At 50.4% G+C, this 13,649-nt stretch overlaps 1 protein-coding gene across 1 annotated transcript; it reads left to right on the top strand.

Annotated features, from left to right (window-relative positions):
* Window positions 1–1,423: 1,423 nt before the first annotated feature.
* LOC121854516 (extensin-like) lies at window positions 1,424–5,427 on the top strand. Its single transcript, XM_042349193.1, has 3 exons — window positions 1,424–1,450; window positions 2,595–2,943; window positions 3,122–5,427. Exons 1-3 carry the CDS (start codon window positions 1,424–1,426, stop codon window positions 5,425–5,427), a joined length of 2,682 nt encoding a protein of 893 aa, XP_042205127.1.
* Window positions 5,428–13,649: the final 8,222 nt, after the last annotated feature.

Raw genomic sequence — 13,649 nt, 5'->3', positions numbered from 1 at the left:
ATGGAATATATTGATGAAGGGGTGACACAGAAAGACTGATAAAGTAATGGAAGGTAAAAATATACTGTATTACTGTATGTGTATGTATGTGGTATATGTATAGGACGTGCTTATAGGCATAGCTAGTATATGTATAAACACAAGGGTATACACACACACACACACACACAGGTTTGTGATTGTTGTTTAATAATAAATATAAGAGGTGAATTAATACCGGAGTTTAGGTGGAAGAGCTAAATATATGATGATCACTAGCCGGCAACACTAGCGGAAGGGAGGGAGGATGGAGGGCCTCAAATCTTACAAGGGGTTAGGCTTACCGTTTCAGCCACAATTTTATATCACCGAATTTCTTCAATACCTCTTTATAAGTACAGTACTCCTGAGAGAGAGAGAGAGGGGGGCGCCTTCTCGTCTCTGTGTCGAGCTGACAGCCAAATCTCGCTGGTACAGTGTTGCCAATACTCTTCTTAATGTTGTTTACCAGAACAGGGGGAGGTAAGACGTGGCAGCGTTGGAGGCTCGGGTTGGATGTGTGTACAGTCACCGTGTTTTTTTTCCTCGTTTGTTTGTTCATTTGTTTGTTTGTTTGGTTGCTTGTTTGTGTTTGTTTGTTTGTTTGTTTGTTTGTTTGTTTGTTTGTTTGTTTGTTTGTTTGTTTGTTTGTTGTATGTTTGTTTGTTTGTATGTTTGTTGTTTGTTTGTTTGTTTGTATGTTTGTATGTTTGTTTGTATGTTTGTTTGTTTGTTTGGTTGGTTTGTTGTCAAATATGTTTTTTGTGGGTGTTTTGTTTAATTGGTTCATGTTTTTATTAATCTAATTGTCTATCTGTCTGTCTGTCTGTCTGTCTGTCTGTCGAAAAGATAGTGTGTGCGTATGTGTCTAAGAACCTGACTAAAGGCCAAGTGTGTGTATATGTGCCTAGAGCCAGGTGTGTGTGTGTGTGATCATTTAGCGCCAGGTATATGCACATAACACCTGAGTGACGCCTCCACTAATAACTTTACCGGTTAATTAACTCCCAGGTGAGCAAGTTAGCGTTAAAGTTAAGAGGATTTGTTAAGATTTCCCACTAACTTCCCCTCACCACCAACCCCTCTCCCTCCCTCTCCCTCTCCCTCTCATCTTGTCCCCCTTACTCTCACCCTCTCCCCGCCCTCACCACCAACCCCTCTCCCTCCCTCTCCCTCTCCCTCTCATCTTGTCCCCTTACTCTCACCCCTCCTCCCCTGCCCCCCCACCACCATCCCCTACTGTCCTGTTTCGTCGTGAAGGGGTGGGATGTGGTAGTGATGGGGAGGGGGGAGGAAGGGTAATATTGAAGGGGTGAGAGAGAGAGAGAGAGAGAGAGAGAGAGAGAGAGAGAGAGAGAGAGAGAGAGAACTATCTCTGCCATCTCTGCCACAACTTGAAGATGAGATGGAGAGATTAAATATTGCTCGGAAGGTGAGTCTCTCTCTCTCTCTCTCTCTCTCTCTCTCTCCTCTCACTCTCTCTCTCACAGCCCCTGATAGACCGATTTTGTTCAGACTCGGGACAGAAATGGGCGTGTATCGCTCTAACAACTTCACGCCCACTTGCCGTCGAAAATATGCAAATTCTGGACCTCATTTGCATACCATCCCTTGTCTTATCCAGCTGCACAAGCACTTATCATGGATGTGTAGTATCAATCAATGGGCTGTGTGTGGGTTGTGTGTGGGTCATGGGTTGTGTGTGGGTCATGGGTTGTGTGTGGGTCATGGTGTTGTTTGTGGTCACTGGTTGTGTGTGGGTCATGGCTCGTGTGGGTCATGGGTTATGTGTGTGGGTCATGGCTCGTGTGTGGGTCATGGGTTGTATGTGTGGGTCATGGTGTTGTGTGTGGGTCATGGGTTATGTGTGGGGTCATGGGGTTATGTGTGTGGGTCATGGGTTGTGTGTGTGGGTCATGGGCTATGTGTGGGTCATGGGTTATGTGTGGGTCATGGGTTGTGTGTGGGTCATGGGTTGTGCGAGTCATGGGTTTGTGGGTCATGGGTTATGTGTGGGTCATGGGCTATGTGTGGGTCATGCTGGGTTATGTGTGGGTCATGGGTTGTGTGTGGGTCATGGGTTGTGCGGAGTCATGGGTTGTGTGGGTCATGGGTTGTGTGTGGGTCATGGGTTGTGTGTGGGTCATGGGTTGTGTGTGGGTCATGGGTTGTGTGTGGGTCATGGGTTGTGTGTGGGTCATGGGTTGTGTGTGGGTCATGGGTTGTGTGGGTTGTGTGTGGGTCATGGGTTGTGTGTGGGTCATGGGTTGTGTGTGGGTCATGGGTTGTCTTCTCCGTGCTGTGCGTGTTACTAATGTATTGTTGTACATTTAAAGCATTTCAACATTTGACATTTAACAGCGAGTAGTGGAGAGGCAAGGACGAGAGGAGAAGGAAGGTGAGGTGAGAGAGAGGGGGGCTGAGAGGAGGGAGGGAGGTGAGGTGAGAGAGGGGGAGAGGGAGGGAGGAGGTGGGGTGTGGACCTCAGTTGTCAATTACTGGTAAGAGGGACGTCTTGGCTAAGCTGGTTCTGTGTTCAAGGTCAGTCACTCATCTAGCAGAGTTCCATCCAGCAGAGGTGCGACAAGCAGAGTGCCATCCAGCAGAGTGCCATCCAGCAGAGGTGCGACAAGCAGAGTGCCATCCAGCAGAGGAGCGACAAGCAGAGTGCCATCCAGCAGAGTGCCATCCAGCAGAGTGCCATCCAGCAGAGTGCCATCCAGCAGAGGTGCGACAAGCAGAGTGCCATCCAGCAGAGTGCCATCCAGCAGAAGTGCCATCCAGCAGAGTGCCATCCAGCAGAGGTGCGACAAGCAGAGTGCCATCCAGCAGAGGTGCGACAAGCAGAGTGCCATCCAGCAGAGTGCGCATCCAGCAGAGTGCCATCCAGCAGAGTGCCATCCAGCAGAGTGCCATCCAGCAGAGGTGCGACAAGCAGAGTGCCATCCAGCAGAGGCGCGACAAGCAGAGTGCCATCCAGCAGAGGCGCGACAAGCAGAGGCCATCCAGCAGAGTGCCATCCAGCAGAGGTGCGACAAGCAGAGTGCCACCCAGCAGAGTGCCACTCAGTAGAATGCCACCAGTAGACTAACACCCGGGACAGTGCCACCAGAAGAAAGTCACCCAGAAGAATGCCATCCAGTAGAGTGCCACCCAGGAGTGCCACCCAGCAGAGTGCCACCCAGCAGAGTGCCACCCAGGAGTGCCACCCAGCAGAGTGCCACCCAGCAGAGTGCAGCAGTGCCACCCAGCAGAGTGCCACCCAGCAGAGCCACCACAGAGTGCCCAGCAGAGTGCCACCCAGGAGCCACCCAGCAGAGTGCCACCCAGCAGAGTGCCACCCAGCAGTGCCACCCAGCAGAGTGCTACCCAGCAGAGTGCCACACAACAGAGTGCCACCCAGCAGAGTGCCACCCAGCAGAGTGCCAACCAGCAGTGCACACCCAGCAGAGTGCCACCCAGCAGAGTGCGCCACACAACAGAGTGCCACTCCAGCAGAGTGCCACCCAGCAGAGTGCCACCCAGCAGAGTGCCACAAACAGAGTGCCATCCAGTAGAGTGCCACCCAGGAGTGCCACCCAGCAGCACCCAGCAGAGTGCCACCCAGCAGAGTGCCACACAACAGAGTGCCACCCAGCAGAGTGCCACCCAGCAGAGTGCCACCCAGCAGATGCCACCCAGCAGAGTGCCACCCAGCAGAGTGCCACCCAGCAGAGTGCCACCCAGCAGAGTGCCACCCAGCAGAGCACCCACCAGGCACCCAGCAGAGTGCCACCCAGCAGAATGCCACTCAGTAGACTAACACCCGGGACAGTGCCACCAGAAGAAAGTCACCCAGAAGAATGCCATCCAGTAGAGAGTGCCACCCAGGAGTGCACAGGAGTGCCACCCAGCAGAGGCCACCCAGCAGAGTGCCGCCCAACAGAGTGCCATCCAGTAGAGTGCCACCCAGAGTGCCACCCAGCAGTGCCACCCAGCAGAGTGCCACCCAGCAGAGTGCCACCCAGGAGTGCACCCAGAAGGCCACCCAGCAGCTGCACTCAGCAGAGTGCCACCCAGCAGAGGCCACCCAGCAGAGTGCCACCCAGTAGAATGCCACTCAGTAGAATGCCACTCAGTAGACTAACACCCAGGACAGTGCCAGAAGAAAGTCACCCAGAAGAATGCCATCCAGTAGAGGCACCCAGAGTGCCACCCAGCAGTGCCACCCAGCAGAGTGCCACCCAGCAGAGTGCGACACAACAGAGTGCCACCCAGCAGAGTGCCACCCAGCAGAGTGCCACCCAGCAGAGTGCCACCCAGCAGAGTCCACCCAGCAGAGTGCCACCCGCAGAGTGCCACCCAGCAGAGTGCCACCGAGCAGTGCCACTCACCAGTGCCCCCAGCAGAGTGCCACCCAGTAGAATGCCACCTAAGCAGACTAACACCCAGACAGTGCCACCAGAAGAAAGTCACCCAGAAGAATGCCATCCAGAGTGCCACCCAGGAGTGCCACCCAGCAGAGTGCTACCCAGCAGAGTGCCACCCAGGAGTGCCACCCAGCAGTGCCACCCAGCAGAGTGCCATCCAGCAGAGTGCCACAACAGAGTGCCACCCAGCAGAGTGCCACACAACAGTGCCACCCAGCAGAGTGCCACCAGTAGAATGCCACTCAGTAGACTAACACCCAGGACAGTGCCACCAGAAGAAAGTCACCCAGAAGAATGCCATCCAGTAGAGTGCCACCCAGAGTGCCACGCAGTGCCACCCAGCAGAGTGCCACCCAGCAGGTGCCACCCAGCAGTGCCACCCAGCAGTGCGACCAGCACACCCAGCAGAGTGCCACCCAGCAGAGTGCCACACAACAGAGTGCCACCCAGCAGAGTGCCACCCAGCAGCACCCAGCAAAGCCACCCAGAGTGCCACCCAGCAGTGCCACCCAGCAGAGTGCCACACACAGAGTGCCACCCAGTGCCACCCAGCAGAGTGCCACCCAGCAGAGTGCCACCCAGAAGAGTTCCACCCAGAAGAGTGCCACCCAGCAGAGTGCCACCCAGTAGAGTTCCACCCAGAAGAGTGCCACCCAGTAGAGTCCACCCAGCAGTGCCACCCAGCAGAGTCACACAACAGAGTGCCACCCAGCAGTCACCCAGCAAGTGCCACCCAGCAGTGCCACCCAGCAGAGTGCCACCAGAGCACCCAGCAGTGCCACCCAGCACCACCCAGCAGAGTGCCACCCAGCAGAGTGCCACACAACAAGTGCCACCCAGTAGATACCAGCAGAGTGCCACCCAGCAGAGTGCCACCCAGCAGAGTGCCACCCAGCAAGAGTGCCACCCAGTAGTTCCACCCAGAAGAGTGCCAAGAAGAGTGCCACTCCTAGTAACTCGTAAACACATAATGCCATCATGCCCCGGAAATGGAATATGACTGGAATAATTAAGAAAATTTGGTGTGCGTAATTCAGTCCCCGTCAAGAGTTAATCCTATCTCCACCACCCCAAGACATGATTGGGTGAGTGGAGGAGGAGGAGTGAGTGAGTGGGGGTGGGGGAGGGAGTGAGTGTGAGTGAGGAGGAGTGAGGGGTGGGTGGGGTGGAGTGAGTGGGAGTGGAGTGGGAGGTGGGGTGGGGTGGGTGAGTGGGGTGAGTGGAGTGGAGTGAGTGAGTGTGGGTGGGTGGGTGGGTGAGTGTGGGGAGGAGGAGGTGAGTGAGTGAGTGAGGGTGGGATGAGTGAGGAGTGAGGGGTGAGTGAGTGAGTGGTGGGTGGGAGTGAGTGAGTGAGTGAGTGTGGGGTGGGTGAGGGTGAGTGAGTGTGAGTGGGAGAGTGAGTGAGTGAGGTAGGGGGTGGGAGGGTGTGAGTGAGTGGTGTGGAGGAGGAGGGGAGGGTGGGTGGGTGTGTGGGAGTGAGTGAGGGGGGGGGTGGGGTGGGTGGAGTGAGTGAGTTGGGAGGAGGGAGGTGAGGAGTGAGTGAGTGGGTGTGGAGGAGTGAGTGAATGAGTGGGGTGTGTGAGTGGAGTGGGGTGTGTGAGTGAGTGGGTGGGTGAGTGAGTGGGTGAGTGAGTGATTGGTGAGAGTGAGTGGGGTGGGTGTGGGTGAGTGATTGGGTGAGTGAGTGGGGTGGGTGGGTGTGTGGTGGTGAAGTGAGTGGGGTGAGTAGTGGTGAGGGTGGGTGAGTGAGTGAGTGAGTGTAGTGGTGGGGTGTGAGTGAGCTGCTGGATTTCATTAGGTAATTTTTAAATGATAACATACATACATACATACATACACATACATACATACATACATACATTACCTGTGTTCTTGTTAGTTGGTATTACTGGCCTTTCTCTTGTGATAACATCAGGGCTTGTACTTGTTGTGGTTGTTGTTGTTTTTGTTGTTGTTTTGTTGATGTTATTGTTGCTTTGTTGTTGTTGTTACTATGGTTATTGTCTTGTTGTTGATGTTCTCCTTACTGATGATTTTTTGTTGTTGTTGTTGTTGTTGTTGTTGTTGTTGTTGTTGTTGTTGTTGTTGTTGTTGTTGTTGTTGTTGTTGTTGTATGTCTGTTGTTGTTGTTGTTGTTGTTGTTGTTGTTGTAGTTGTTGTTGTTGTTGCTTGTTGTTGTTGTTTGTTGTTGTTGTTGTTGTTGTTGTTGTTGCTTGTTGTGTGTTGTTGTTGTTGTTGTTGTCTGTTGTTGTTGTTGTTGTTGTTGTTGTTGTCGTCAGTTGTGCTGCTGTCTGTTGTTGTTGTTGTGTGTCTGTTGTTGTTGTTGTTGCTTGTTGTTGTGTCATGTTGTTGTTGCTGTTGTTGTTGTTGTTGTTGTTGTTGTTGTTCTTGTTGTTGCATGTTGTTGTTGTTGTTGTTGTTGTTTGTTGTTGTTGTTGTTGTTGTTGTTGTTGTTGTTGTTGTTGGTTTTGTTGTTGTTGCTTGTTGTTGTTGTTGTTGTTGTTGTTGTTGTCGTCGTTGTTGTTGTTGCTGCTGTTGTTGTTGCTGTTATGTTGTTGTTGTTGTTGTTGTTGTTGTTGTTGTTGTTGTTGTTGTTGTTGTTGTTGTCGTTGTTGTTGTTGTTGTTGTTGTTGTTGTTGTTGTTGTTGTTGTTGTTGTTGTTGTTGTTGTTGTTGTTGCTGTTGTTGTTGTTGTTGGTTGTTGTTGTTGTTGTTAGTTGTTGTTGCTGTTGTTGTTGGTTGTTGTTGTTGTTGTTGTTGTTGTTGTTGTTGTTGTTGTTGTTGTTGTTGTTTGTTGTTGTTGTTGTTGGCTGTTGTTGTTGTTGTTGTTGTTGTTGTTGTTGTTGTTTGCTCTCCTGGCCACCACCACCATTTTCTCAACCTCGCCCTCACACACCAATATCCCACCATCTCTTACATTCTCCTCAACCCATACGTCTCTCTCTACGTCTCTCAAGAACTAACAGATTCTAAATAATTGTCTGTATTTAACTGGAATAATTGGATCACATGAAGATTAACCCCCCATCCATGTTTATTTCACCTGATGACTAGAATGTTAAAGTTAACCTAATTTAACCTTATATGACCTAACATAATTTTACTTGACCTAACTTAACCCAACCTAACCCTAACCTACACTAACCTAACCAACCTAACCAAACTAACCTAACCTGACGTAACCTAACCTAACCCAACCCAACCTAACCCAACCTAACCTAACCTAACCTAACCTAACCTAACCTAGAAAGTATTAAGGTGTTTACCTATCTGGTGAAAGTAAATTGTGGGGCCAATCTTCAGGTGATAGTCAGGTGTTACAGTCAGGTGTTACAGTCAGGTGTCAGCATTAATCACTGGAAACTGTTGCAGGTAAAGGTGGCATTTATTTCCCCAAGGAGTGGCAGGAGACATTACAAATTTTCTTTTTAGATTTTATGAATGGCTCGACGCGTTCACAACACGTAATTTGTATATGTATAAGTGTATGTCTATGTATGATTATATGTACAAGTTTGTGTAATTATAGGTAAGTGTATGTATATGTATAATTGTAAGTCTGTGTATAATTATATGGATAAATGTATGTCTGTGTCTAATTGTATGTATAATTTGCATGTAAATATATAAGTGTATGAATATGTATAATTATACGTAGATATATGTATATATGTAACTATATGAACAAGTATATGTTGAAATATATGTATAAGTTTATGTATAATATGAATATTTATGAATTAAAATGTATGACACAAAGCGACCACTGTAGCGTGAAGCCTTGATAAGACTCCCTGAGGTATTTGTTCATGGTGTTGTGTAAATCCTCTTAACCATGACACGCGGAGCTCGTATGGGGGGAGGGGGAGGGGAGGGGAGGGGGGGGGGGAGGTTTCTGCTCACCGAATTTATTCTACAATAGAAATTTCTGTTAAATTTGTGTTATGGTTTGTTCTGAAGATTGGAGAGGATTTATAGCACGGGGCAGTGTGTTGTGAGAGAGGCTGTGAGGCTGTGAGAGGAGGCTGTGAGGCTGGAGAGGCTGTGAGGCTGTGGATTGATTACAGAACACAAGAGAAACCAAAAATAAATAAACTGAGACAAAATGAAAAGAGAGAGAAAAATTCCACCTGGTTACACAGGAGTCACAGCAATCATCCAGGTTGTTAATAATAAACAAAAAAAATAAAACACATATCTTTTTTTTTTTTTTTTCGATTAATAAAAACAAATAAAAACAGTACTATATTTTATTTGCTTCGATAATAACAAAACAATAGGAGATTTATTTTTTTGGCTTTCAACTTAAAAAAAAAATTTAAACAAGAATTTTTTTTCAACATTAAAAAAACAAATTATTGCATCGAAAAATTAAAAAAAAAATTATGATAATAAAATTTTTCTTGCTTGGTACAAAATATAATCAAATAAATCAAAACAAAAACAAAACATCTTCTACAGGATGCAATTTATTTCTTTTATTACTTCGTGTTTTTTTGTGTTGTGGGAGGGGTGGAGAAGACACAGCCATAGTTTAATAAGCCAATATTAGATTCACCTGCCTGCAGCTTCACCTCTTAGCTAATTGACTGATAAATATATCTCCACCTTCCTCCCACCTGCTGGAGACCATATATCTCCACCTTCCTCCCACCTGTTGGAGACCACATATCTCCACCTTCCTCCTACCTGCTGGAGACCACATATCTCCACCTTCCTCCCACCTGGAGACCACATATTCCACCTTCTCTACCTGCTGGAGACCACATATCTCCACCTTCCCACCTGCTGGAGACCACATATCTCCACCTTCCTCCTACCTGGAGACCACATACCCCCACCTCTCCACCTGCTGGAGACCACATATCTCCCACCTTCCTTCCCACCTGCTGGAGACCACATATCTCCACCTTCCTCCTACCTGCTGAGAGACCACATATCTCCACCTTCCTCCTACCTGCTGGAGACCACATATCTCCACCTCCCACCGCTGGAGACCCACATATCTCCACCTTCCTCCACCGCTGGAGCCACTCTCACCTTCTCCTACCTGCTGGACCACATCCCACTCCTCCACCTGCTGGAGCACATATCTCCACCTTCCTACCTGCTGGAGACCCATATCTCACCTTCCTCCTACCCGGACCATATCTCCACCTTCCCTCCTACCTGCTGGAACCACATATCTCCACCTTCCTCCTACCTGGACCACATACACCCCACCTTCCTCCACCTGGAGACCACATATCTCCACCTCTCCCACCTGCTGGAGACCACATATCTCCACCTTCTCCTACCCTGCTGGAGACCACATATCTCCACCTTCCTCCTACCTGTCGCAATACCAACACCTGACGTAATTTATCTCACCTGAACTCACACTCTGTGCATCACACACACACACACATTCAGACACACACACACCAGCCAGACACACACACACAGACACACACACACACACACACACACACACACACACACACACACACACACACACACACACACACACACACACAACAGACACACACACAGACACACACACACACCACAGACACACACACACCAGCCAGACACACACACACCAGACACACACACACACCAGACACACACACCAAACAGACACACACACACAACCCAGACACACACACACACCAGACACACACAACACCAAGACACAGACACACACACACGCCAGACACACACACACACCACAAGACAGACACCCCACACACACACAACCACAGACACACACACACACCAGACACACACACACACCACACACACACACCACACACACACACAGACACACACACACACACCAGCCAGACACACACACACACACACCAGACACACACACCAGACACACACACACACCAGACACACACACACACACACACCAGACACACACACCAGCCACACACACACACACACCAGACACACACACACACCAGCCAGACACACACACACACGGCACACACACACCAGCCACACAGACCACAGCACACACACACCAGACACACACACAACACCACCACACACACACACACACCACACACACACACACACACACACACACACACCAGACACACACACACACACACCACCAGACACACACACCAGACACACACACACACCAGACACACACACACACCAGACACACACACACACACACCAGACACACACACACACAGACACACACACACACACCAGACACACACCCCACACACACACACACACACACACACACACACACACACACACACCAGACACACACAAGCCAGACACACACACACACCAGACACACACACACACAGACACACACACCAGCCACACACACACCACCACACACACACCCCAACACACACACACACACACCAGACACACACACACACCAGACACACACACACACCACACACACACACACACCAGACAGACACACACACACACACCAGACACACACACACACACACACACACACACACACACACACACACACACAGCACACACACACACACACACACACACACACACACACCACACACACACCAACACACACACACACCAGACACACACACACAGCCAGACAACACACACACCAGCCACACACACACACACACACACACCAGCCGGACACACACACACACACACACACCAGCCAGACACACAACATCCACACACACACACACAGCCAGACAGCCACACAGCCAGACACACACACCACCCAGACACACCACCAGACACACACACACCACCAGACACACACACACCAGCCAGACATACACACCCAGACAGACACAACACCAGCCAGACAGACACACACACCAGCCACACACACACACACACACACACACACACACACACACACACACACACACACACACCAGACACACACAGCTGCCAGACACACACACACACACACAGCCAGACACACACACACCAGCCACACACACACACACCCAACAGACACACACCCACCAGACACACACACACACACACACCACCAGACACACACACACCACCACACACACACACCCCAGACAGACACACACACACCACAGACACACACACACACACCACAAACACACACACACACCAGCCACACACACACAACACCAGCACAGAAGACACACACCACACACATACACACACACCCCAGACAGACACACACACACACAGACAGACATACACACACACCCCAGACCACACACACACCAGCCAGACAGACACACACACACTAGACAAGACACACACCAGCCAGACACACACAGACAAGACACGCACACACCAGCCACACAGACACACACCACACTAGCCACACAGACACACACCAGACACACACACCAGACACACACCAACACACACACCCCAGACACACACACACCAGGATGCACACACCAGACAGACACACACACCAGCCAGACACACACACACACCACCAGACACATACACACACACCAGCCACACACACACACACAACCCAGACAGACACACACACCAGCCAGACACACACACCAACAGACACACACACCAGCCAGACACACACACTCAGCCAGGACACACACACCACAACAAACAAGACACACACATACCAGCCAGACCGGCTGAACAGACACACACACACACCAGCTGCACACACCACCAGACACACACACACACACACACACACACACACACACACACACACACACAGACACACACAGCCAGACACACACACACACCAGCCAGACACACACACACACCAACATACACACACACACACACAGCCACACACACACACAGACACACACACACCACAGACACACACACACCAGACACACACACACACCAGACACACACACCCCAGACGCAGACAGGTCAACACACACCGCAAGACACACAACACCAGCCACACACACACACACACCCCACACAGACACACACCAACCAGACAGACACACCACACACACACACACACACACACCAGCCAGACACACACACACACCAGCCAGACAGACACACACACACACCCAGCCACACACACACACCAGCCACACAGCACACACACACCAGCCACACACACAACAAGCCACACACACACCAGACAGCCCACACCAACACACACACCAGCCAGACAGACACACACACTACCAACACAGACACACACACACACACACACACCAGCCACACACACACACCACCAGACACACACACCAGCCAGACACACACACACACAACACACACACGACACAGACAGACACACACACCAATCAAAACACACAACAGCCAGACAGACACAACAGACACACACACACACCACACACAACACACACACCACAAGACCAAAGGCACACACCAGCCACACACACACAACACCCACACACACACACACCCCAGACAGACACACACACCAGCCACACACACACACCCAGACACACACACACACCAGACAGACACACACACCAGACAAACACACACACACTAGCCAGACACACACACAGACACACACACACACCAGCGAGACACACACACACACCACCAGACACACACACACACACCAGACAGACACACACACCACCAGACACACACACACACACCACAGACACACACACAACACAGACACACACACACACCAGACACACACACACACACCACACACACAACACACACACACACCAGACAGACACACACACACACACACACACACACACACACACCAGACACACACACACACACACACACACACACCAGACAACACACACACCAGACAACACACACACCAAGACACACACACCAGACAAAAACACACACACACACACCAGACACACACACACCACACAGACACACACACACCAGACACACACACACACCAACCAGACACACACACACCACAACACAGACACACACACACCAACCAGACACACACACACACACCACCACACACACACACACCAGACACACACACACCCCACACACACACCAGCCAACACACACACAACCACAGACACACACACAACAAACAGCAACAACAATAACACACCAGACAACAATCAATAACACACCAGACACACACACACACCAGACAACACACACACACACCAGACACACACACACACACACACACACCAGCCAGACAACACACACCAGACAAAAACACACAACAACCCCCAGACACACACACACACACACACCAGACAACAAACACACAACAGACACACACACACACACACAACAGCCAGACAAACAC

This window comes from Homarus americanus, unplaced genomic scaffold (assembly GCF_018991925.1).
Source record: "Homarus americanus isolate GMGI-L3 unplaced genomic scaffold, GMGI_Hamer_2.0 scaffold22993, whole genome shotgun sequence".
Classification (NCBI taxonomy): domain Eukaryota; kingdom Metazoa; phylum Arthropoda; class Malacostraca; order Decapoda; family Nephropidae; genus Homarus; species Homarus americanus.
This window is presented reverse-complemented; position numbering and strand designations above follow the sequence as displayed.